Source organism: Gopherus evgoodei, chromosome 2 (genome assembly GCF_007399415.2).
Source record: "Gopherus evgoodei ecotype Sinaloan lineage chromosome 2, rGopEvg1_v1.p, whole genome shotgun sequence".
Taxonomy (NCBI): domain Eukaryota; kingdom Metazoa; phylum Chordata; order Testudines; family Testudinidae; genus Gopherus; species Gopherus evgoodei.
This window is the reverse complement of record NC_044323.1, coordinates 92,001,414-92,028,806: the sequence shown is the minus strand read 5'-3', so window position 1 is coordinate 92,028,806 and position 27,393 is coordinate 92,001,414. Positions and strand designations below refer to the sequence as shown.

The window sequence follows — 27,393 nt, the reverse complement described above, 5'->3', positions numbered from 1 at the left end:
TGCCTGCCAGGGACAGAGAACACTGGCGCCTGCAGCCCCGGAGAAGCCGGAGAGAAGCCGCAGCCCCGCCCCTGCCAGGGACAGAGAACGCCAGCACCCGTAGCCTGCAGCCCTGGAGTTCTTTGTCCCCGGCAGGCGCGGGTCCGCGGCTTCTCTCCCCTGCTGGGCACTAGGTGGGCGCCCATAAATGCCCCGGTGGGCATCGTGCTGGAGACCACTGCTGTAGATGAAGCTCCTAGTCCTGTGTCCCTTGCCTGGTGTGATTAACCCAGTGTCGTTTAAACCCGCTCAGAGGCAAGCATGTTTAGACATACGGTGTTTAAAAACACTGAAGGCTTGTGTACACCAGAAGCAGCTGTGCTGCTGTAGCATGTCTGGTGAAAATGCTCTATGCCGACTGGAGAGGTGCCTCGTTGGCACAATAAAACCACCTCTGCGAGAGGTGGTAGCAATGTTGGCTGGAGAAGCTCTCCTGCGAGGTGGGTGGTTTTTTCACACCTCTGGGCGACATAAATTGTACTGACATAAGTGGTAGTGTGTAGAGACCCTGTCAGCCATGGGAGACGGGCTAAAACAGACACTCTTGAGATTGCTAACACCAATAGAGCTGCACTGGCATTACCTGTGGTGTGAAATTTTCACAAAAACTCCTTAGCGTAGATGAAGCATTTGTGTGTCTTGTAGATTACCTCAGCTGAGACCTGATCTGCAATAAAGAGTTAGGTCAACCCAGCTGTGTTGTTCAGAGGTGTGAAAAATCCCCCCCCTCCACGCCTGGTGACATAAACTGACCTAACCCCCTGTGTAGACAGCTAATAGCAGTACAGTGGCACAGCTGCAGTGAAGAGCCCTCAGACTAGGACTCTTTTTTGATTCATAGGCAGCAATCTGTAGGTAAGTCTACACTGAAGCAGTACAGCGGCACAGCTGCAGTGTTTCAAGTGTAGAAAAGCCCTCAGACTAGGACTATTTTTTTGATTCATAGGCAGCAATCTTACCACGTGAGCCAAAAGGCAGTTGACCCAGTAGGAGCTGTGCTAAGTTTGTCTCAGCTGGAAGCTGCTCTTGGCATATATTACAATGCACTTTCAGCAAGAATTAAATTTGTGTGGGTTGGGGAATTCCAAATGGAACTGCTGTTTTTTTTGGATTTGGCGAGAAATTTATCACAAAGTTCCTTCGAGGCCAAACACTGAACATATTGTGGTAGCAGAATGTCTAAAGCAGTAACCTTTCATTATTCGCTCTTTTACATTATGTTGGCATTCACTTTGAGTTTTTTCCTTTATGGAAACTGGTATGATAGATAGATACGATAGATAGATTTATCTGCTCATCAGTATACTATGAGTCCTTCACACACACTAATTAATTTACCCTCACAACCCTCCTGTGAGGTGTGAATACAGCATTCTTACTATCCATTGCAGTGCAAGCAGCAAACAGCACATACCCAGAAAAGACAAATATCAGGACCTCATCCCCTTCCTGATCAATAAGATCTTTGCCATATGTGACTTTATGAGTGATGCAGACCAGATCAAGTGAGTCATTACAGAAACCTGGCTGACTGACAGTTTTGGCTTACTTCAACTCTCCAGGATCCTCTGTCCACCACATGGCCATATCTAGGGAGGGCAAACTTCTGAGTGTAGTAGTCATTCTCTTCCCATCTAGGCTGAAAAGCAGGAAGATTTCTCTCAAACAGGAATCCTACACTATGATGCCATAGCTATGTCATAGTAGTGCCATAGTGTAGATTCTTCCTACACCGACAGAAGGGTTTTCCATCACCTCAGGAACTCCATTTTCCTCGGTAATGGTAGCTAGGTGTGCCCATAGGTTGTTAGGAATTCCAAATTCATACTTCTCTACAAACACTGAAACACAAAAGCCTTCCCAGAGGAATTGTTAGAGATGCAGTCTGACATGGTGATGAAGTTCACAAAACTAATTATTATGGTAGACTTCTAACATCCACATGGATGACACCTGTGATACAGTAATCCAGAATCTTCTTTCTGACTCCTCCACATTAGGCCACCCCACTCTCCATAACCATGAGTTGCCACCAGAGATACAATCTACTAGAACGATGAAACTGGTGAGCAGTAGGTGGAATCATGTTGGGGAGAGAACTTTAACAGGAACGGTATCTCAGTGATGGTGCTCACTCCCTCAACAAATGAGAATGACCCCTCACTACTTTCAGAACTAAATGTAAAAGACATTTGTCTTAACACCTCCCGCCCACCCCCACCAAAACCCCTATATTTCAGGAAGGATCAGATGGAAGAAAATCAGGAGAGACACGTGATGTTTTTAAACAGTTGGAAGGTGCTCAGATACTGATGAGAGTTGTATGAGTATCTGGAGATCTTATAAATGGAGAAGTGATGCTCAGTACTCCCTGCTGACTGTCCATTTGCTGGGTCTAGTTGCTTCCTCTGGGTTGCTGCTGCCCAAGGGACGTGAGAGTGGGATCTGGAGGTACTTCCTTTGCGCTGCTGCTGCCTGGATCCCACTCTCTATGTCACTGCCCAGGGGAAGTAAGAGTGCAGGTGAGTGCCACTGGGACACGTGACCTACCTAAACCCTTCCCGTGGCCAGACAGTGGGACAGGACCAACTGTGTGGGAAACACTGCTCTAGGATGTAACTCTTCAATATAAGTGTCTCAAAGTATTTCTCCTGCAGTGCCCTGCTTGGAACAGAGTGTGAGCTATCTCAAGAAGGCACTCAATTTTCACTCTTCCCCCAGAGCCACTTACCTGAGTGACTGAAATGGGGAAACCACATAGAAGAAAAGTTGTACATGAATGTTATGTAAATATCATGTTTATTATGTTGGACTTGTGAGATGATATAATATTAAAATGGTATGTGACAATCAACACGCTGATGCAGTATGTGTAGAACGTACAGCATACTGTTTATGTAGAGAAACCATATGTTTCCAAATTAGGAGGTAGAAGAAGGCGAGGTAATCCTGCATTATTGCTGCGTATATCATCAAAGTTCTCCTTAGTGAAGTTCTAAATATTACTGCATGGAACTGGATAGTGTTTGGTTGAAAGCACTTAGGATGTTAACATTCATCAGAAGAAACGGCAAAGTAGCAGATGACCATGGTCCCAATCCTGACCCAACTAACACCCCTTATGACATAAATTTGACTTCACTGTATTTTTTTTTTAATCAATAGCTAACGGTGCAAGTTTGGCCCCATGTGAATAACTGGTCCATTTCATCATAGAAAATTGCCTTCCTTATCCTAGAGGATGACTGTAGAATAAGTTGGGAATGCACTGTAAGGCCAACAGAACTGGTTGACCAAGTACCTTGGACTAATTCAGACCTTGTGATATGGTATATCCATATACAAATGCTGGAGAACATTTGTTATATCAAATCAAAGTTACCCCCAGAGAAAGGATAGAAAGGATTAAAAAGATAGGGTAGTGAGATCTGCAAATATTAAGAGTTCTCTATAACAATTGGCATACAAGATTTAGGAATATAACTGGGGTGAAGAAGGCGAATTTGCTCTTTGGATTCAGTGAGGATTATTATTTTTTTGGATGCCAATCTCACCATTCATAACTTATTTACCTTAGCTTGCTTAGTGGCATAATCAGCACTTCTGGAGCTGGTTATTACTGGGATGATGATTTGCAAATCATGATTAGTGGACCGTGACTTTGAAATGTTCCTTATTATTTTTTCCCCTCTTCCCTCCACTTAATATTCAGCTTGCAGTTTCCTAAATATAGTAATATGATGCCATAATTTCTGGTTCACTAATGCTGCGCAGTATTGCATGTCTCCGAAAAAATAGGAAATGTCTAAACAAAACCCTCATCGCTGTGGTACATAAACCACCCTCCACAAATAGGCACCAAGTGTTTTGGAAGTTGTTATAGGGGCGATGTTATCTTGAAGGTTAGAATTAGAGCTTGGAAAAAACTGAAACCCCCTGATGACAGACTTTTGGAATCTGAACCCATAGTACATTTTTCGCAGCTGGGGCCTGCTTTCCTCAAATGCGTTAATACTGCACTCTGGATCTGGATACCTATAAATTTAGGTGTGTGGAATTTGAACCTACATTTGAAGCACAGACCCACCTTTAGTCTGTGCCCGCATACTACAGCTATAACTCAGGGAAATGAATTCCCATGTGGCTTAAAGCTGTTGTGTAGACATGATCTCACCATATCTTTGTAGCCATGTTTAAAAACCTAGGATGAAATCCTGGCCCCACTGAAGTCAGTGGGAGTTTTGCTAATTACTTCAGCAGGGCCAGGATTATGTCCTGGGCTGTTCAGGATTTCAACTCAGTTACCTCCCATCTACACCAAAATTTTTAGCCATGTCTTCTATGATTGAGTTTTGTTTGTAATGTAGACAGGGAGTAAAAGAAATGAGTTTTCTGAGAACTGACTTCATGTTATAGCAACCTTAAGACAGAAGATGTCTCAAGTATATTATTATCATGAACTCTTTTTGTATCAAAGAAACCTATAAGACTATGCACAGTAATTTAGGCTGTCCAGGCACTGATAATGAAAAGATAAATAGGATCTAAAGGATCTATGCTCAATTTATTTTTTAATTGGAAACTTTTTCCTTTTTCTTTCTTTCTTAAAACAAGTATTCAGACCAGGTAATTAAAAGATATTCTGAATTAACTAAAGCCCTTTCTTTTCCTTCACCAAATATTGAACTATTTCCTTTCTGAATAAGTGTCAGTTATTTATTGTCCTTTATACTGTGTGTCAATCCCTGAATGTTATTAAACTTGTCCTTTTTTGTATTAAAATGTATCTCCTCACATGGAAGTTTTTAAATTTTACAGACGCTATCAGAAATTGCAGAAGATAATGAAGCCCTGGTAAGAACCTGATTGGATTGTCATCTTGCACATTTCTTCTTTTTGCATGATTGATTCCAGGCCTTCCTTCTAATATTATATTTAAGTACATCTGTGTTTATTGCTTCAACAGCTCTTCAACCTCTATTTCCTGCTCTTTGATGTTACCTGTCAAAGATTATTATTTTTTTTTTTGCTTTGCTTGTGCAATGGATGCTTCTTTTCTGTAACTATACTAAAACTGTGGTGAGGGGGCTCTCGCTGTTTCCTACAGCGAGGCTATTTTAATTTGAGCAAGCAACTTCCCTTTTATTCTTTTTAAGTCTGTGGCTTGTGTGATTATTAATAGTTAGTTATCTCAATCACATGTCTTGTCCCAATACTTCAAATGGGACTGTTTGTGTTTAAAGTAGGGCTGTCAATTAATTGCAGTTAACTCATGCAATTAACTCAAAAAAATTAATTGTGATTAAAAAAATTAATCGCAATTAATTGCACTGTTAAAAAATAGAATACCAATTGAAATCTAATAAATATTTTGGATGTTTTTCTGCATTTTCAAATATATTGATTTTTATTACAACACAGAATACAAAGTGCACAGTGCTCACTTTATATTATTATTTTTATTACAAATATTTGCACTGTAAAAATGATAAACAAAAGAAACTATTTTTCAGTTCACCTCATACAAGTACTGTAGTGCAATCTCTTTATCATGAAAGTGTAACTTACAAATGGTAGATTTTTTTTTTGTTACATAAGTGCACTCAAAAATAAAACAATGTAATACTTCAGTGCCTACAAGTCCATTCAGATCTACTTCTTGTTCAGCCAACTGCTAAGAGAAACAAGTTTGTTTACATTTATGGGCGATACTACTGTCTGCTTCTTATTTACAATGTCACCAAAAAGTGAGAAGAGGCATTCGTATGGCACTTTTGTAGCCAGTGTTGCAAGGTATTTACGTGCCAGATTCATGTGCCCCTTCATGCTTCAGCCACCGTTCCAGAGGACATGCTTCCATGCTGATGATGCTGATTGAAAAAATGTGTTAATTAAATTTGTGACCGAACTCCTTGGGAGAGAATTGTATGTCTCCTGTTCTGTTTTGCTTGCATTTTGTGTTATAGCAGTCTTGAATGATGACCCAGCACATGATTGCTTTAAGAACACTTTCACAGCAGATTTGATAAAATGCAAAGAAGGTACCAATGTGAGATTTCTAAAAATAGCTACAGCATTCAACCCAAGGTTTAAGAATCTCAAGTGCCTTCCAAAATCTGAGAGGGACGAGGTGTGGAGCATGCTTTCAGAAGTCTTAAAAGAGCAACACCCCGATGTGGAAACTACAGAACCTGAACCACCAAAAAAGAAAATCAACCTTCTGCTGGTGGCATCTGGCTCAGATGATGAAAATGAACATGCATTGGTCTGCATTGCTTTGGATCGTTATCAAGTAGAACCCATCATTAGCATGAACACATGTCCTCTGTAATGGTGATGGAAGCATGAAAGGATATATGAATCTTTAGTGCATCTGGCATATAAATATCTTGTGACGCCTGCTACAACAATGCCATGTGAATGCCTTTTTTCACTGTCAGGTGACATTGTAAAGAAGAAGCAGGCAGTATTATTTCCTGCAAATTGTAACCAAATGTGTTTGTCCTGAGCGATTGGCTGAACAAGAAGTAGGACTGAGTGGACTTGTAGGCTCTAAAGTTTTACATTATTTTATTTTTGAATGCAGTTATTTTTTGTACATAGTTCAACATTTATAAGTTCAACTTTCATGATAAAGAGATTGCATTTCAGTACTTGTATTAGGTGAATTGAAAAATATTATTTCTTTGTTTTTTACAGTGCAAATATTTGTAATCAAAAATAAATATTAAGTGAGCACTTTATACTTCGTATTCTGTGTTGTAATTGAAATCAATATATTTGAAAATGTAGAAAATATCCACAAATATTTATATAAATGATTTAACAGTGTGATTAATTGTGATTAATTTTTTTAAATCGTGCAATTAATCACAATTAATTTATTAAATCGCTTGACAGCCCTAGTTTAAAGTTAAGCATGTGCTTACATGCTTTGCTGAATCGGGCCATAAAAGGTATTGTAATAATTGTATTGGACTACAAAATTAAAATATAATTAAACAACCAAACAAAAGTCTAATTAATCACTTAGTCATGGATATGCCACTTTGACAGTTTGGTGTAGTTTATCACACAGGAAATGCAGCTTACCATTGGAATGGAAGGTAAATCATGGTGTCAAAGCTGCTGTAAAGAAACTTCTAATACATCCACATTTAAATCATTGCTAATTAAAACATTTTAAAGAAAACTAACCATGTAACAATGTAAAGATCTTATTTCTCATTCTGGTACAAAAAGCTTTGATTCTTAACATGAAAACTAGATTCTAGAATGAAACAGATGAATGTGAGAAGGCCTTAAAATTCCCAGGAGCCACAACCGAACTGAGGCATGATGTGTCTCATGCAGGGAGATATTTGGTTCTTCTCACTTGTATGAGAGTAAATGCTGCTGCATTCATAAAGGAGTAGTTCCACTTCCTGTGCCTCAGTCTATTTCCCAGTAGGATGTCTATTTTGATGAAGTATTGGCAAAGGTCTAAATTTTGCTTGCCATTGGGCTTCTCTGCATTCCCTTATGTGATTGTCTCAGCTTTTAAGCATGTCCCTGTAGCAGGGCTAAAGCACTGCCCTGGACTTTTAACTATATTGCATCTGGGTCTGCTGACTCGTTATATTTGTAATGTAGATGAGCTCTACTCATCTAGTAGTCCCATTAACTTGTGGGAGTTAAGTCTTGGCTACATTGGAGAAATTCATATAGGTGTAACTGCATTGAGTTTATGACATCAGTGCAAACCTCTAATGTAGATATGCTGCACCAGTGCAAAGAGGAGTCTACACCAGTGTGGCTTACTTGGATAATTTACCTATTTAAGTTGCAGTGTAAGCCCCACTTTATATCAGCACAATGTATCTACATGAGCTTGCATCGGTGTAAAATACATTGATACAGTTATCCTAGGGTACATTTTTCTATTCTGTGAAGAACAGGATTTGTCTTGTATGTCAGCTGTTAAGCACCAGAACCATTCACTATAAGAGGGATAGATATTTCTAGGACTTGTTTTCCTAATTCATTTTTAATGTACAATATGTATAATCTTAATGAGTAGATATTTGTGGTGTTGTCTAAAGTATTCCAACTACTTGCTGCAGTTTTCATTTAGATAGCAGACTGATATGGATAGGGCCAATGGATCAAGAGTTAAAAATCCTAGAGCCCAACTGAACAAACCAAAGTTTCAAAAAGAATGAGGCTTCTTGTGTCACACACAGCCTCCCCTTCCTGTCTTCGTGACTAGTTAATTCAGAGAAGTAAAAAACTAATATTAAAAAAGGGTGAATCATTTTTGCTTAACAAGTAGACTTGCTATTTCAGAATGTGTCGCTACCTCATTTTGTTACTGACAGTAACTTGTACATGCCATCTTAGGAAAGGTGACACTATTAAAAATTGCTCTGTTGCTCTGTGAGGTTTGTATAATAATTTTCCACTCTGAATGAGAATATTTTGGAGAAATGGTTTAATTTTCTATGTCCCTTGAGTCCTATTGACTGCCTTCATTTTATTTTCAAAACCTGCTTACCAATACTTTTGAGTAAAATATTGGATTGCACTCAAATTGCTGGTCCTAGAGCAATGGGGTTAGGACTTGTCTACACATAAAGTTATTCCTGTTCCTGAATAACTCCTGAATTGCATCCACAAAGCAGATTATGCTAAATCAGAACAAGGAACTGTTAGGCTAGATCTACACAACAAAGTTTTGTTGTCCTATGTTGCCATGTTGGTCAGGGCTGTCACCTAACCGATAGCTATGCTGACATAACCTCCAGCAAAGATCCAGCTAAGCCAGGGGTGGGCAAAGCTTTTTGGCGTGAGGGCCACATCTGGGTATGGAAATTGTATGGCAGGCCATGAATGCTCACGAAATTGGGGGTTGAGGTGCGGGAGTGGTCAGGGCTGCAGCTTGGGGTATAGGCTCTGGGGAGGGACAGAAATGAGGAGTTCAGGGTATAGGAGAGGTCTCCAGGCTGAGGCAGGGGGGTGGGGGTGAGGTCTTCATCTGGGGATGTAGGCTCTGGGATGGGGCTGGGGATGAAGGGTTGGCAGTACAGGAGAGGGCTCTGGGCTGGGACAGAGGCGTTCAGAGGGTGAGGGGGGGGATCAGGGCTGCCCTGTCTGCAGGCACTGGCCAATGAGAGCTGCGGGGGTGGCACTTGGGGTGGGGACAGCCTGTGGCACCCCCTGGATGCCCCTATGCGTAGGAGCCGGAGAGTGGATCTGCCCTTGCAGCTGCTTCCAGGAACCACGACACATGCAGAGCGGGGCAATCCCCTGATCCCGCTCCCCGGTAGGAGCTCAAGGGCTGGATTAAAATGTCTGAAGGGCCAGATACAGTCCCCGGGCTGTAGTTTGCTCACCCCGAGCTATGCTGACAGAGGAGGGCTTCTATTGACAAACAGTGGTTTAGCTGTACTGGCAGTACAACTCTTTTGCTTGATGTAAGCTGTGTCTCCATTAGGAGGCTCCACTGGTATAACTATAGCAGCAAAGCATTTGTAGTCTAGACAAGGTCTTATTCTGGAATGAGAGTGTCTACACATTGAGTTATTCAGGAATAGCTATAGTGCTTTACATTCACACTCTTCCTTAATCTAAATTAACTTCCAAGTATAGACAAGCCCCCAGGCTATAATGGAGAGGTAAGATGCAAGCCTAGCTGTGTTACAAGTAATATTTTTTTCGAAGATGCCGGCAGGTTAACATTGGTAGAGTTATGGCTAATCCTTTGTACTGAAAGCTTGAGAAGTTTGACCCAAAGTACTATTACACTGTTACCTGGTGGGCACAAAAATGGGATTTGTGACAACTGTAGCATTGCTATTGCACAGATATATTGCTATATTACAGGAGTGGCCAAACTTACTGACCCTCCAAGCTGCATACAATAATCTTCAGAAGTTCGATTCCTGCAAGACATGCACAACCTGCCCTATGGGAGGGGCCTGTCAAGGTGCGGGGCTTCTGCCCCAATTAGGGTGACCAGATCAAATATCAAGTCAAATATCGGGATGCGGGGGGGCGGGGCGGGTCACAGGGGGAAAAAATGGCGGCAGAGCAAAAAAAAAAAAAAATCCCCCACCCTCGCTTCCTCCTCCCTCTGCAAGCTCCCAGGAGACTCAGGGGAGCGTGGGGCCGGGGTGAGTGTGAGTCCGGCCTGGCTCCGAGCAGGCAGGACTCGGGCGCGGTACCTGGAGGGAGAGTAGGGGATGGCCTGCAGGGCCAGGCGGCAGCCATTCTCCCCACCTGGGCAGTAGGACTGGGGAGCAGCCACTGCTGCAGCTCCCACTGCTGCGTGGGGAGGAAGCGGCTGCTGGCCAAGCTCGGCAGCTGCGGCTCTGGCACCCACGAACTCCCCAAGCCCGGGCCTGCTGCGGGGACCCAGCAGTGTGCACGCTGCACCCAGCCCCTGGCCAGTCGCGTCTGGACTGGCTGCCCAGCTGGTGCAATCCCGCGGGCAGCCCCGAAGTGGGGGCAGCAGGGCCCGGCCCCCTCATCCTGCTTGGGTTCCGCAGGGAAACGGGGCTGGACTGCCGATGCCTCCGCCGTGGGATTGCACCAGCTGGACAGCCAGCCCAGACATGACTGGCCAGGGGCTGGGCGCAGCGTGCATGCTGCTGGGTCCCCACAGCAGGCCCGGGCTCGGGGGGTTCAGGCCTGGGCACCAAAGCTGCAGCCGCCAAGCGCCACGTGCTTGGCCACTTCCTCCCCCTGCGGCAGTGGGAGCTGTGGCTGCTCCCGAGTCCCACTTCCCAGGTGGGGAGAACAGCCGCCACCTGGCCCCGCAGGCCGCCCCCTACTGTCCCTCCAGGTACCACGCCTGAGTCCCTGCCTGCTCGGAGCCAGGCCGGACTCACACTCACCCCTGCCCAGCGCTCCCCTGAGTCTCCTGGGCATGGCATGCTTGTCAAGAGGTGGGGATTTGGGGAGGGAGCCAATGGGGCAGTGAAGGGGTGGGGATGGGGGCAGGGATTCGGGGAGGGATCCACTGGGGGAAGGAGGGGGGGCGGAGTCGGGGTGGGGGAGGGCACTAGCCCTTCCAGGCTCTGGAGCTTTTGCTTGTTTGTCCAGTGTCCTGACCTTAAACCCCTCCCTCCCAGCAGGGCAGAACCACTAGACCCACCACACCACCGCAGGGCAAAAGCCCTGAGCTTCAGTCTTGTAGGTGGAGAATGGAGGGTGTATGGGTGGCTCTGGGAGCTGCATTTTAACTGTAAAAGAGCTGCCTGCAGCTTATGAGCCACAGAAAATACTTGGCAACTGCCTCACACCTTATTTAGTAGTTCTCACCTGCTCAGTGTGGCTGTCTGAAGAGCTGTCAGTCTTATTTGGTAGCAGTTTATGTTCACTTTGCGAATGATTACAGAAGGTGCAAGTCAGCACAGAATCAGGCTCATGATCTGTGCAGATAAGACTGACACTTCCTGAGCTGCTCAGTACTCCACTGTAAGCCCAAGTACTTTATACAGGGCTTGAAATTAGCACCTTTCTTCCCTTGGCTTTTGAGTCATGGATTTGCTTCCCTCCCCTGGCCTCCTCTTGAGTTACAGTAATTATTGTCCCTGTAGCCTTCCCTCCATCCCAGGTGTAGATCAGCTGCCTTTCCGGTGCTGCCTTTGTGCTTCTATCTACCCCTTCTAGAATTGTCTTGAGGGGCAAGTGAATTTCTCCCAGGCACTAAATTTGGTGAGCTGGTATCTTAGCCACTAGTGACAATTAACAGTTAATGTCCAACCCTATCCAAGTATCTTTTACCCTTACCACATATCATATAACTCGATACATCCCCACCTATGCATCATAATGCTATCTTTGTGACAGCAAAAACACTTTGAGTCACTAAGGCCTGGTCTACGCTAAACAGTTAGGTTGACCCATCTACATCACACAGGGCTGTGAAAAAATATACACCTCTGAGTGACGTAGTTAAGCCAACCTCACCCCCATGTAGACAGCCCTATGGTGACCGAACAATTCTGTCATCTTAGCTACCACCTCCCAGGGAGGTGGATTACTTATGCCATTGGGAGAATCCCTCCTGTTGAGCCCTTAGTTTAAAGAGTCATCAAAAGCTCTCAGTAGCTTTCCATCACAGCATTATCATGACTGGTGGGAATATGTTGTTCCAGTGTGTATGTATGTGAATATAGAGCTGCCTGGGGGTGAGGGGGCTAGATGTCCAATTCCCATTAATTTTAATTTATTTTAATTGGAAATCCAAATTCCTTAGACAGCTTTAACAATCTCAGGCACCTGATGTATACATGTGTGAAGAGTGACATGTTGTAACTAGTGTTTTTACCCAGAGTTGTTTCTCTAATGAAGACATAACAGTAACACGAGTGTGTGGCTAAAAAGGAGGGAAACCTTTCAATTTTTTAGCAGGGAAAACCAAATATCTCGTATTGTTTCTTCAGTTTCATAAGCATGAGAATGTAATAAATTTTCAGGAAAGTAAAATGATTCACAGATTTTGGTCTGATATGCAGAAAAAAAGTCTCAAATAATGAGATGGTTGACTGACTTTTCAGTAAGGGACCTATAGGTGCATCACTTGCTGGGATTTAGGTGACAAAAATCAAAGTTCAGAATGAATACCATCCAGTATTGCATCAACAGAGTGGTGTAATTTTGTTGAGCTCAGTCTTCATTAAAATCTTAGTGTTATCAGGATAGGAGATTATATTTATGTGTGTCTTTGATCATTAAAGAAAACCTATATCATCCTTATTGTGATGGCGTACGCTAACAGCATCTTCATCAGAAATTAACACCAGATTGTTAAATCATTTTGCAAAGTCTGAAAGGGTCTGGTGTTTATGGGTTGGTTGTGTCTCATGAGATGTAAAATCATCCTGAAAGATCTTAGTACAAATGTGTATAGAAAAAGATCTTTCTACCTACTAATTCATTATGAATGAAACACTGGTGAGATGAGATTTTGTATTAGATGGCATATGCTATTTATTTTCTTGGATTACTGTTCTGGACAAACCTGAATTTCCATGAAGTTTCTTGCAGCCATTATACTATCTGCCTCTCTTATGGTATGAGTGTGTATGTCTATGTGAATGTATTAGTATAAAGTAACAAAACTAAGTTTATATTTTGCTTGGGAATTTAAGTTAATTCCACCTACAAAGGTTAACCATTTTTTGTAAATTAAAAAAAAAAAAAAAAAGAATCAATGATCCAGGCTTTAATACACTGCTCAAATCTTAACTTGCTGATTGATTATTCTTGGGATTGCTTTCGTTGCTTGGCTGTTCTGTTTCTGGTGCTCCTCTGTTAAGCTTACCAGTGGCTGTTCAATACTTCGATAATATTATGCTCCTACTGATGTATGTTTATGTGGACATGGATTTTATTTTTAATTTCTACTTGTTTAGTTCCAACATAAGAGCTCTTTTTGCCCGCTCCGATAATGATTTGAAGTGATATAGTGACACCTGGTGGGGCAGGATTAGAATTCTGTAGTTAACAAGTGTTAGCTTTAACTTCCAAAGTTTCAGAGGAATGCAGACTCATTACATGAAGCACTGTTTGTTTTTCATTTTGGGGCCCAAATCTTGTCCCTTCCACCACCCACACAGGTGTAACTGGCACTGGATTCGGCAGAGATAGTATGGTTTTGGTGATCATGCAGGATTCTTAGAGCCTATGTTGGAAAGATTCTCCCTCCATTTGTGCCACACGGCAGTGGTTTCTCTCTCTTCTGTGGGTCCTTGCAATCTGGCAGACAGGTTTTTTGGAGGTCGGGGCTGGTAGATTCCACTGGGGATATTGCAACTGTAAGGCTGAATTCTTTCCTCTAATCCCAGCAGGCTCTCTCCCGTACACACAGCTTGGCCACTCAAGCTAGGTTTCCCTTTTAGAGTATGTGAGTACTGCAGCTGGGAGGTGTGCTTTCCAGCTCAAGTAGACAGACTTGCACTTGCTCAATTTGAGTTAGCGTGCTAAAAATAGCAATGTGAACATTGCAGGACAGACGGTGTTGCACCTGAGTCCGAGCTCGGGAAGCCATCCAAGCTGGGACTCAGGAAAGCTAACCCAAATTAACTAAAGGTTTGAATATAAAGTGGAGTAGTTAAATTATATTAAACCCCTGTACAGACACTCATTCAGAATTAGGGTGTCATTAAATTGGTTTAACTTTAAGCTAAATGAAGCTACTATGTTTAATATGAATTTTACTTGCCTTTTTTTACTCAGAAATGTCAAATCTGATCTTTTGTGATTTAGTGGAGGACTTTTTGGAGATGTGTGTTACAAGAGCTCACACCTTAATTGGAGAGGCAGGTGTACTGAATCTTTAACAACCGTATCTTTCTCCCAAGTGCCATTTAGGCATTGACATTGAGTGAGTGTTATCAAAAGCAAGCAAAGAAATAACAAAAGAAAACAAGAGAAAACCTCAAAGAACTCTAAACAGAGTGACCTAAAAATCTCTTTTCAATTGTTCCTCTTCCACTTTTTTGTTAAAATTTCACTAGCTCTCCAACTGCTATAGAGTCTCCCGGGGTAGATAAGATGTGGATTTCTACAATAAAAAGGAAGCAGAACATTGCCTCTATGTTTTTCTGTGTCAAAAATCTACCAGAATTTATTTATACAGCATAAAGAAGCAACAGAAGGATACAATCTTCTTTTATATTTTCTTATGGCAAAGACCTTTATATTTAATGTAGCCTGATTTACTAATCTTTTATAGTAGATTGCTGTAGCGATGCCAGCATAACCCTCCAGTATAAACACGGCCTGTACTGATGGAAAGGGTTTTCCATCAGTGTAAGAACACCACCTACCTGAGCAGCAGTAGCTAGGTTGATGGAACAATGTGTCTACACTGGGTGTTAAGTCAGCATAGTTACACTTGGCACTGCTGACCGACTCAGCTATGTCAACCTGAATTTTAAGTGTAGACCAGGCCTTGGGAATGTAAGGGATTCCAAAATCTTTCCCTTCACAGATGTTTACCTGAACTCTGCATTGGTTTCCACCTTTAAATAGTATTTAGAATATTGCTTGTTCACAAAACTAAGAAGTTGTAAGATATTTCTTTAATTTTACAGTGTCATTGCAATAGGATGGAGCCATTTAGATTTAAACCAATGGAGCTATGCTGTCTCTCTTTTTTTTAATTGTGTAAGTGAAGTCCCCCAGCTCTGAAAAAGCACTTAATATTTAACAGGACAAAAAGTTGTCCAAAGCAAGCATATGTAAGAGATGCAAGATGTACCTAAAAACTAATGTCCTTAAAATATTTCAGCCTAAAGCCATAATCAAGATAGAAGTTTTATATTTTTGAATAAGTTAAAATACCACTTAATGCTAGATTAACACCAAAGCTCCCAATTTTTCCAGTAAACAGTGAGTGCTAGTTGCAACAATGATCCTTCTATAGACTTTGTCTCATTCTTCTGTATCAGGTTCACCCTCCTTTTTGGGCTGATGATAACCAAGTTGTCGTAGTCGGTGCACAATTTGTAAAACAAAACAAATAAACCAGTAAGGATTATGAATCAAAGTTCTCTTAACTGCCACCAGGATATTGGACTCATTTCTGAATGGTGCTGACCATCTTGGCCTAATCCAGCAATGTACTTAGGCATGTGCTTAACTTTTAGTGCTTGAGAAGTCACACTGAAGTCAATGGGAATGCTCTTGTGCTTTACATTAATCACATGCTTCAGTATGTTGCTGGATCAGTGGCAGAGTGCTCAGTACTTTGAAGGATCATGTCACCTCATTTAGGACCTAGTTCTGCCACTACCACTCATGCTGAGTAGTCCCTTACTCTATGGATGACCCCTCTAAAACCAATAGGGCTGCTGATGCTCCCAGGCCTTGACTGCACACAAGTTCACTGGCTTAACTTAAATCAGTTTTTAAACTGAAAGTTAAATAGGACAAAATCCTGTGTAGACACACTTATTTTAGGTATTTGGGTTAAGTTTAACCCTGTTCCTAATTGACTTACACTGAATTGATATAAATTAGATTGATATTAATTCAGTTTACAAATGTCCACACAGCCTTTTGCTCTGGTTTCACTAAAACCACTTTAAATTGCATCTTCAGTTGAATTGGTGCAACTTTGCAGTGGACAACTCTTGAAGTGCTACTCAGCAGGAGTAAGGGTGGTAGAGTTTTGCCTATAAGTAACCTAAATAATGACTTCCTTCTGTAAATAGAATTTAAACATTAATTATTGGAAAAATTGTTGCACAATACAGGTAGCCTCTCTCTAAATACTTCTTCTATTAATCTCCTGTGAAGAGAAGGAATTAACAATTCACCAACTTTCTGTGAACACACCTGACACATTGGTATAAAAGCAAGATGACATTCAAATGGGAGTGTCCACTTCATTTGCTAAAGGAAGACTCCTCCCTCAGCTCTAAAAACATGGCCTAAAAGAGAGATTTAATCTGCACGGGGTGATTTTCTTGGCCTTTGCATGAAGTTTTCTCACAAATGCGAGTTGGTCTCTTCCAGGAGACAGTCTTTGATGCCAATGCTAACGTGTTTTGGAGTATCATCATTGCACGGCCTCTTTTGCTCTGCTTCTACCTCTTAACACGTCTTTGGCTTTTTTGTCTTGCCTTTCTAAGAGCTTCCTGACACTGTTCTCTTTATCGTTGCCCTGCTGCATTACTGGTAACTGTTGTTATGACTCCTGTCTCTTCCAGCTTTGGAGATATGTTGTCCTTTACACTGACTGCATTTGTTGAGCTGATGGATCATGGGATTGTATCATGGGATACATTCTCGGTGGCATTCATTAAAAAGGTAAATTTCTGTCCTAAAATGCATGTTTTTAATGTCAGTTTGTGTGTCTAGGTTTTAAGCATTTGGAGGGAAATGTTCTTACTCAGGTAGATAGTAATTAACTCAGGGTATGGCTACACTTGAAATTTCAAAGTGCTGCCGCAGCAGTGCTTTGAAGTGTGAGTGTAGTCGGAGCGCCAGTGCTGGGAGAGAGCTCTCCCAGCGCTGCACGTAAACCACATCCCTTACGGGTGTAGCTTGCAGCGCTGGGAGCCGCACTCCCAGCGCTGCAGCACTGATTACACTGAGGCTTTACAGCGCTGTATCTTGCAGCGCTCAGGGGGGTGTTTCTTCACACGCCTGAGCGCGAAAGTTGCAGCGCTGTAAAGTGCCAGTGTAGCCATGGCCTCAGCAAAGTAAGTCTCTGAAAGTGTGTGGGGGTGGGATGAGGGAGAAGGGCTGTTTCAGACTGCTTTTTGTTGTTGTGAAGCCTGAACCTACTTCTACTGAAGCCTTACTGTTGTTGAATTCAGTGGAACAGGACAAGTCTATGGTGCCTTTCTTAAGCCTTACATAAATGACAAAATTATATTGATTTATTAAATTGGTTTAGAAACTGACTTTAGTTAAATTGGTCCCTTATGTGGACACTCACTTTAGCTTAATTGTACCTTATATCAACTTAGTGTAAGCTAAAGTCTTAACTTAAGACAAGGCCTTACTTTGGCTCGAACCAAGAGCAATGACAGAGAGTTTCATTTTTTGTTTGGTTGTATTGTGCACTGAAATGAAGGGACTCTGAAGAATGCTTTGTAACTGGAAAGCTTGGCTTTTCCCCCAACATCATTTATACAATAAAAGATACTACTTCACCCACCTTCTCTCTCTAAAGTGAGTTAAAAGTAGTTTTGGGACCTACATCTGCTCTTGAGTCACCCTGCTAATTTCTCTTGTTTTATAATCAAGGTTTCTTGTTTTAAATGTTTTTTTTCTCCCCACACAAACCGGGAAAACTGATGATATAATAGAAACAATGACACTGATTATCCAGAAGTACTGCTAAATGCACAAATTAAACAAACTGAAAAAAATAGTGTTTTCCCCCTCTAATCTTTTTCATTTATAATAATCATGTGTTGCTTAAAATATTAACACCTTAAAAAAATCAGAGAGTAGAGCTGTTTTTATTAAGATGACATTGTCTCATGAAAAAGATAGTACTGGGACAAACTTGACCCAAAATAATCTTATAAAAAGACTAAAAATGAATGGTAATATTTTCACAAAATAATAACTGTAGCAATAATATTAAAATATCTCATGGAAACTTTTCTTTCTTAAAGACATTTCCCTGCAGTGTCTGCAATCTAAATTTGGTTAGAAAATGACTATTGCTTAAATGAAACTGACAAGTTTAGTTCCACTATCCAAGCTGAAAGAATCAATACAAATATAGGAAATAAGCAGAACAGTGAAAAGAGAACTAGATTTAAAAAAATCAATTTTCATAATCAAAGCTGCTATTTGTGAGAAGTCAAGACCATTGATTTTTAAAAATATGGGCTCCAACATCTGCTCTTTTGCACTCATGTAAGTTCCTTAAAGTCAGTTGGGTTACGTGGTTAACCCAGAACAGAATTTCTGTCACTCATCACCTGATAGTGTCACTTTTGAGCAGGGGTGGAGTGTCCTATTTAAACGTCTGGGATGTAGATACTTACGCACACATTTCCAAACTGATCAAAACAGTTACTGAATATGTCTTACTGCATATCTTTTTCTGTTTTTAAAAATATCTTACAGGTTTGATAGTTTTATTTTACATTTTTCCACTAAAAAGAATAGAATGCAACTGTTTTGTAACAGACTTATATAAGACATGATCAAGTACAGCACGTCCTTGAAGAGCCCACTGACAAATGAGTACAAAGCCCACAAATGCTACCTTGTCAACCAAATAAAATTAATTTCTTATTCAACCTCTTCCTTTGCCCTGCAGGATGCAAAGTAATTACAGGAAAAGCTAGCAAGTGCACTGCCTGATATTGGTATGTCTGCTGTGTATTCTGGGCCCAACATTCCTAATCGGTAAATGTCCACGGGCAACCTATTAAAAATGAGTTCCTTCCTAGTGAGGCACCTAACTCAGCCGTCCTGACAAGGAGAAGGAAGAAAAGAGTAAACAGAGAAGGGATCAATGGAAAGAATAAGGAAGAATGGCAGAGGGGAGAAAATAGAAAAGGAGAAAGGCAGGCAGAGATGCAGGAAAGGTGCATAGTTATGACCCAACCATGCAATGTATTATGCGCATATGGACTTCTGCACCTACGTGGAGCCCCATCACCTTCATTGCATGCCAGGGATCAGGGATAGGGCCTTCTTTCTCTCTCATGGGAATCCGTTGCTCCACTAGTACCAGCCAGACCCTTTGAAGTTCTTAGTGGGCTGGTGTGACCACTGACAGTGCAGATATGGGGGCTGAAGATCTACTGCTAAGCTAGGGGGCACATCAGCCCTGCCCCTGTGAAGAGCTTTTCTCTACTAGATGGAGGCAAAGTTTGAAGGGGAAAGTTAAAGTGAAAAAACATCTAACTGCAAAGGCAGAAGCCTCAAGGGAACGTAGAGAAACCTCTACATTGTCTTAGTCATGTAGAATGAACAACAAGCAGCATGATGCTAAATGCAATGTAAGTTCCAACTTTCTAAAATTTGCTGCATGGGAAGGGGATGGCACCAGGAAAAATAGCTGTCTTTTTTACGGCATATGTTCGCATATGCAATAATAATAGTCCTGTATTTGAAAATAAGATAATCATTGAAAAACTTATTCTGCAGGAGGACCGGCATTTGAACCACACTATATCAGCTCCGTCAATACCTACACTGACATCAAAATGTTCCAGGCAGTAACTAATGAACAGATTGGTGTTTAAAGGACCTGATGCTTTTTGCCTTCTGTCACAGTTCTGTTGCAATAAAGTTGCAATTTGTTTCCCCCCGCCTCTATTTGGTGATGGGACGAAAGCACTGGTTTCCTGTGTCCTCTTAAGCAAGGCATTTAGGACCTTATTCAGCAAGGCACTTCAGTACCCCAGTGGGGCTGTGCAAATGCTTAAAGTTATGCACGTTTTTAAGTGCGTTGATTAACTGGAACTTCAATCTCCATGCTTCAGTTTCCCTTAATTCACCCATGAGCTAGGCAAAGCTGCAGAATCTTTTATGGAAGATTTAAAACCAGTTGAATTTTGTGTGTGTGTGTGTGTCTGGAGTTTCCATGAACACTCACTGCTTTGTACAAAATGTTTAATTTCAGCAAAATTTTTGATGACTGCAACATATGACTGGTCTGTAAGGGTGCGTCTTACACTGGACCCTTCTTTGGGTGGCATGTAGTGCACCAAGCATGGATCTAAATAGCAGTGTAGACGGTAAAGTATTGCTTAAGCAAGTTAAGTAAAGATACATGTGAACGATGTGCATATGTACTTGAGTACATACCCACACAATTCTTTGTTCCCCCAAGCAGTGCCTTCCCGTGTACCTGCTATTTTTAGTGTCCTGCTGACTCCCTGTTACTGGAACCCTTCCTCTGCCCCAGGGAAAGACTCCAGCAACCTTTTCCTAGCTGTCTCTCCCCTGCCAGAGCTTTTCCTCACTGCAGTGAAAGGCTCAGGGAGTGGGGAGCTGCTGAAGCCTTTCTCCGCTGCCAGAGACTTTCACTGACAGTTGTAGCTATACACCACAGTGTGCTTTTTGCTGCCAGTGATGTGTAGTGTAGATGCAGCCTCTGTGTGCAAACCATTCTGTTATGCTCTGGCTGCACATTTGCAGCAACGAGAAGGGATTCTGGCTGGAGAGCAGAAGAGTAATTTTGGTTAAGGCATTGTCTACAATGGGATTTCAGCCACCAGTGTAGCTGCACCAGTGCAAAGCCCTAATGTAGATGTGATTTACACCAGTGAAGCATGATTTCCATTGGCACATTTTACCCAGTTTGAAACCATGCATGGTAAGCTGGACCCATGCAAATCATAATAGATCAGTGTAAATCATGTCTGCACTAGGGGTTTGCATTGATGGCTGAAATCTCAGGATAGATAAAGGCTAGCTCTCTTCTGTTGCTCCCACTCTTGTCACTTATTTATACTTTCCACAACTTACCTCTGGGTTCACTTCCCTGCAATGTTGATCTTTGTGTCCTGGCTGCCTGACTTAAATTCCATCATATGCACTCCGTGTTCCTCTTGCTTTAATGCAAAGTAGGTAAAAATATGGGCATTCTGCTTAGTGCCTTTCAGTAAAAGAACTGTGGGGATATTTAACTTCACAACAGACATGTGGACCATTGGTCACCCCACAGACTACCGACTGAGGAACACCCACTGTATCATCTGTAGGAGCAAAAACTCATGCAGAGAGTAATGGAGTAGAGGAAGTGATGAGCTGCCAAAATATTAACAACCGGTTCCCTCCTCCTCACCCCACGAGGGGGTCATGCCCCCCCCCAGCCACCGGGACTCCTGCCCCATCCAACCCCCTACGTTTCTTGACACCCCACCCCCCAGGTCCCATGCCCCATCCACCCCCCTTCCCTGTCCCCTAAATGCCCCCTGCTGCCCCATCCAACACCTCCTCTTATTCCTGATGGCCCCCCAGGACTCCTGCCCCATCCAACCACCCCTTCTCTCTGTCCCTGACTGCCCCCCACCACCTCATCCAACGCCTGCTCCTTCCTGACTGCCTCCCGGGACCCTTGCCCCATTCAATCCCCCTGTTTCCTGTGCTCTGACTGCTCCAACCCATATCCACTCCCCCACAACCCACCAATACTCCCTTCCTGCTCCCTGTCCCCTTACCACACTGCCTGGGGCCCGGACCAGGTCCACTCCGCCAGGACTGTGACTGGCGCAGTGGGCCCAGACTCCCCGAGCCGGGCCGGAGCCGCTCGGCTGGCACTGGGACTGGCGCCGCGGGGCCCAGACTCCCCGAGCCGGGCTGGCCAGGGCGGAGCCGCTCGGCCGGCACTGGGACCAGCGCCACAGGGCCCGACTCCCTGGGCCAGGCTGGAGCCACTCGTCTGGACCAGTCCGAGCCTGGGGCACTCAGCCGGGGCCAGGGGGAGCTGGAGTGGGCTGCGCGTGCCGTGCCTCCCTGGGCCCTCTGCGTGTCCCCCCCCGCCCAGCTTACCTGCTTGCTCCTTGTTTCAGGCTTCCCACGAACATTTGATGTGCAGGAAGCAGGGGAGGGGGAGGAGAAGGAGGGCGGAGCGTTCAGGGGAGAGCAGGAGGTGAGCTGGGGCCGGGGGCCGGGAGGACAGCTGCCCGAGCCTTTGTTAAATTTAAAATTTTTTTTAGAACCGGTTGTCCTGGAACAAGCGGTTCTAAAAAGACTTCTAAATTTAACAACTGGTTCCTGCGAACCGGCTGGAGCTCACCACTGAGTAGAGGATGGGGGTGGGAGACTGTAGGAGGAGCAGCAGCATAATAGATTTTTTTTCTTCTCTTTGTTTCGATGCCTACAATATGCACAATAATCCTGTACAAAAATAGGTGCTTTCCTCCTTCTGCTTCCACTCAGAATTTCACAAGCACAAAACTTAAGGCTTTATCAACGCTATAGCTTTTAACCATGATTTTGTAACTGTTTAGAGACACAGTCACCTTAACAGTTAAGATTGTAAGATTCAGTTTGTCCCCATGGAGCAATTTTTTGGCCATCAAAACAATTTTTGTGCACCTTCAGGTATCATTCTGCTTAATCATGCTTATGTCTGTGTATTCTGGGAAAATCTGGGCTGTTCTCCCATAGGTCCTCAGCAGAAGGCAGAATTCCTAGAGGACATGTACATAGTACATCAGCAGCATGCAGGATGATGCAGTCTAACACGTTCTGCTGCAGAGCCAAACTGGTTATATAGGTATGGGGAGGGGTCTGATAGCCACTCTGCAAAAACAGTGTGCTGAGCTGGTTACAAGAAGACAACTATGTGTTAACCTACACCTGCAGTAGGGATGAAACAGTTATTAGCTGACAGTAGTTACTAGGAGTTTTTACCATCATGCATGTGGAAGCAAACCACATTTACAGCCAGCCATGCTGGCTCAATTAAAAATTGTAAGATGGAGATAGGTTTTGAGTGAGGTTGATTTTCTTTTGCACTAGAAGTCATGGGACGATAGAGGGAAAATATGTAGGTTATCCTAGAGGAAGGCAGCTTTCATTGGGAAGGTTGCTGCTGCTTTAGCCACATCTGCCCTGCTGTTGTTTTACCAGTGAGCCAAAGGAGACCTCTGTGTGGCTCGAAAGCTTGTCTCCCTCACCAACAGAAAGTGGTCCAATAAAAGATATTACCTCACCTACCTTGTTTTTAACAGTGACAGTTTGAGAAAAATGCCCAATCTGGATAAGTATGTTAGGGAGAATAAAATATTCCTCCCCCGCTCTTTCCAAAACATCCTCTGGCAAAAAACAAAGCTTACAATTTTTCAGTGGTGATTTCATACAACATGTGATGTTTGAACATTGGCTAGATACTTAGCTGGTGTAAATTGGTATAGCTCCGTAGATTTAAACAAATCTATACGAGTTCGCACCAGCTGAGAATCTGGCTCATTATTTGCTTCAGTGTATTCTGATTTTAATAAACACAACTGGTTGATACTTTTGTAGTATTCATTTATGCACATCTAACAACTAGCATCTACACAAATTGTCCCTTCTGCTTTTGAATCCTGCCTTTTCCTCCTTCCCTTTCCCTGTGCATGTAAACAAGATATGAATTATTCAAATGTTTAAATTTGTAGATAGCAAGTTATGTGAACAAGTTTGCTGCGGACATCTCTATCTTGCAACGGTCATTAGCAATCCTGGAGTCAATGGTGCTCAATAGCCATGAGCTGTACCAGAAAGTAGCCCAGGAGATCACAATTGGCCAGTTAATCCCACATCTTCAGGGGTGAGTAGCCTAGATAATGACTTTTGTTTAAAATTAGAGTTGTAAAGAGAACAGCTTTTACATATAGTCTCTGAGATAGATTAAATTCAGCCTCAGTTAACAATGGCTAAACAACTTGTAATGAATGTTGTGGTATTGTCCATTGTATATCACCAGTTCTGGTGTAACTGGTTGTGTATTAGCTTCTATATGGCTGAATGGAAGGAGGGAAATGGAGCTGAGATACCATTCATGGTGAGATGGTGAGTAATGTTAGGATGCAGATGGATCCATTTGCATCCTAACATTCTGTCAGAAAACTAGTAGCGTAGAACAGTTTCCCTTGCTGAGGGCGAGGTTGGGAAGGAAAAAATTCTTAAATTGAATGTGCTTTGGATAAATAATTGTTGGATGGTTAGGCAAAAGCTGTCCACAGTAATACTGGGTGTTAAATAAATTGCAGTTTTTCTTGCATCATATTTCAGGAGCTTTCTATTCATTTAAAATGTGTATTACATACAAATATTTTAATCCTTGATTAGCAGGCTTATTTACTGAATATTTTGTGTCTTCAGCTTAACATTCTGTTCTCAGATAACACAATAAGAAAAAATAATTTCTAAAGCTCATATCCATATATGATCTGCCATAATTATTACAATCATGTTTCACACAGGACAGATCAAGAAATCCAAACCTACACGATTGCAGTAATAAATGCACTTTTCCTTAAAGCACCTGATGACAAGAGGCAGGTGAGTTGTTGGTTTTTGTTGTTCATCTGCAGACCTATAGCAGAGTCTGATTACTTTTGGCAGCTTATCTACCTCTCTGCTGTGGTCTCCCTTTGCCCTTTTGTTACCGCTGACTAGAGCTGATATGGGACCTGCTTATTGTACATTGGTGTACCTCCATACAGTTTAGTGTAGTCATTTCTGCCTTACTCTGGTGTAAGTGAGAGGTGAAACAGGCCTGCTGAGCTTTTCTGATGTAACTTAGCTTCAGATAAACTGTAATGATTGTGTTAGGAAACTGCACTCTTTGGTGTCTGCATTTACTGCTGTGGTTATTTAGTGCATTGACATTTTTGCCAACACACTCTGTAACATCATACTCTTTTTTGTAAACTGTTTTTTTCAGATTGTTGTTTAAAAGGGGAATTCCTTTTTTATATCCTAGCTCGAAAACAAAATGTCTATGGCCTGGTCCACACTACGCAGTTAAACCGATTTTAACAGCGTTAAATCGATTTAATGCTGTACCGGTCCACACTACAATGCACTTTATATCGATTTAAAGGGCTCTTTAAATCGATTTCTGTACTCCTCCCCAACGAGAGGAGTAACGCTAAAATTGATATTAACATATCGATTTAGGGTTAGTGTGGCTGCAAATAGAAGTTATTTGCCTCCGGGTGGTATCCCACAGTGCACCACTGGCTGCTCTGGACAGGAATCTGAACTCTAATGCACTGGCCAGGTATACAGGAAAAGCCCCGCAAACTTTAGAATTTCATTTCCTGTTTGGCCAGCATGGAGCCCTCATCAGCACAGGTGACCACGCAGAGCTTATCAGCACAGGTATCAATGCAGTCTCCTGAGAATCGAAAAAGAGCTCCAGCATGGACCGCATGGGAAGTACTGGATCTGATCGCTATATGGGGAGAGGATTCAGTGCTAACAGAACTCTGTTCCAAAAGACGAAATGAAAAAATATTTGAAAAAATTTCTAAGGGTATGATGGGAAAAGGCCACACCAGGGACTCAGTGCAGTGCAGAGTGAAAGTTAAGGAGCTCAGACAAGCCTACCAGAAAACCAAAGAAGCAAACGGAAAGTCCGGGTCGGGGCCAAAAACATGCCGCTTCTACGCTGAGCTGCATGCAATTTTAGGGGGCTGCACCACCACTAACCCCCCCTTGTCCGTGGATTCCGAGGTGGGGGTTATAATCTCAGCCATGGCTGAGGATTCAGCGGAGGGGGAAGATGAGGAGGAGGAGGAGGAAGAGGAGGATGAGCTTGCAGAGAGCACACAGCACTCCATTCTCCCCAACAGCCAGGAGCTTTTTGTGACCTAGACGGAATTACCGTCCCAGCCCTCCCAAGCCACTAGCCCAGACAGTGAAGTCATGGAGGCGACCTCTGGTGAGTGTACCTTTGTAAATATAAAACATGGTTTAAAAGCAAGCGTTTTTTAATGATTGATTTGCCATGAGGGCTTGGGATGCATCCGTGGCCAGTAAAGTTACTGGAAAAGTTTGTTAACATGTCTGAGGATGGAGCTGAAATCCTCCAGGGACATCTCCATGAAGCGCTCCTGGAGGTACTCCAAAAGCCTTTGCAGAAGGTTTCTGGGCAAGGCAGCCTTGTTCCGTCCACCATGGTAGGACACTTTACCACGCCATGCATGTAGCAAGTAATCGGGTATCATTGCATGACAAAGCATAGCTGCGTATGGTCCCGATGATTGCAGGCATTCAAGAAATATCCGTTCTTTATCTCGCTATGTTATCCTCAGCAGAGTGATATTGTTCATGGTAACCTGGTTGAAATTAAGAAATTTAAGTAAGGGGACAGAGAGATGGGGGAGGGGAGGAAGGATAGCGTTGAGCTTTTTAGCATTTGACCAGCAGGAATCTTCCCAGCTACCAGCCACGCGGTGGGGGGGAGGGGGGGAGAAAAGGGGGTGATTAGCAGTGATCTTCCATGATACCAGCCAAGCGATGGGGGGAGGGGTAAAGCAATTCTACAGAATTGGATTGGGGAGGGGAGGGGTTGGTGTCTGCTGCTCCTTGTTAACAGGAAAGAAGCAGCAAAGGGAACTGTGTATATCAAGGCTGGAGAAGCTGTTCCTTACCATGACCACATGCAAGCTGAATTGTGGTGCCCGGACCTGCGTCTGTGAGATCTGTAACACCAGAGCCGCAGGCTCTCAACATTAAGATGCAAAATGCGACCTTGTAGTGAAATCACATGTGCTATGTAAGGTGAATAGTGTTGTTCACTGTGAAAGAGTATAACCATTGTTCTGTAAAATGTATCTTTTAAAATCCTTCTCTCCCTATTTTCCCCCGCTCATGCAACTGCACATTTTTCAAGCCTCCCTACTCCATCCCGAAGGCTAGCTCAGATAAGGCAGAGGAAGAAGAGGACTCGAGATGAAATGTTCTCAGAAATCATGGAAATAACCCGCAATGAAAGAGCTCATCTGAGGGAGTGGAAGGACGTGGTAGCAAAGTACAGGAAAGATGCCAGTGAACGTGAGGACAGGAGGGACCAATGTGAGGACAAGAGGGACCAACGTGAGGATAGGAGAGATGCTCGAGATGAGAGGTGTAGGCAGGAAGATCAGTGGAGGCGGGATGCAACGCTGGAGCTGCTGCGTGATCAAACGGACATCCTCCGACGTCTGGTGGATCTTCAGGAGGAGCAGTGGGATCACAGAGTGCCGCTGCAGCCCATGTTTAACCACCCTCAGTACTCACCATGTTCCATATCTTCCACACCCAGACGTGTAAGAACGCGTGGGGGAAGGCTTTGTGCACCAGCCCACTCCAGCCCTGTGGACAGTCCAACCAAAAGGCTGTCATTATATTGAAATGTGCTTAATGGCCTTTTCCTTCCCTCCTAACATCCTCCCA

The 27,393-nt window shown here is 43.1% G+C and overlaps 1 protein-coding gene across 3 annotated transcripts in view; it reads left to right on the top strand.

Moving 5' to 3' along the window:
* The window catches only part of ELMO1 (engulfment and cell motility 1), a 464,971-nt gene that overhangs the window by 156,525 nt on the left and 281,053 nt on the right, over positions 1-27,393 (top strand). For all 3 annotated transcript variants that reach the window (XM_030551368.1, XM_030551367.1, XM_030551369.1), the window contains exons 7-10: positions 4,858-4,893; positions 16,743-16,842; positions 23,625-23,776; positions 24,432-24,510. In XM_030551368.1, the coding sequence (XP_030407228.1) occupies positions 4,858-4,893; positions 16,743-16,842; positions 23,625-23,776; positions 24,432-24,510 (367 nt within the window). The remainder of the gene's footprint in view (positions 1-4,857; positions 4,894-16,742; positions 16,843-23,624; positions 23,777-24,431; positions 24,511-27,393) is intronic.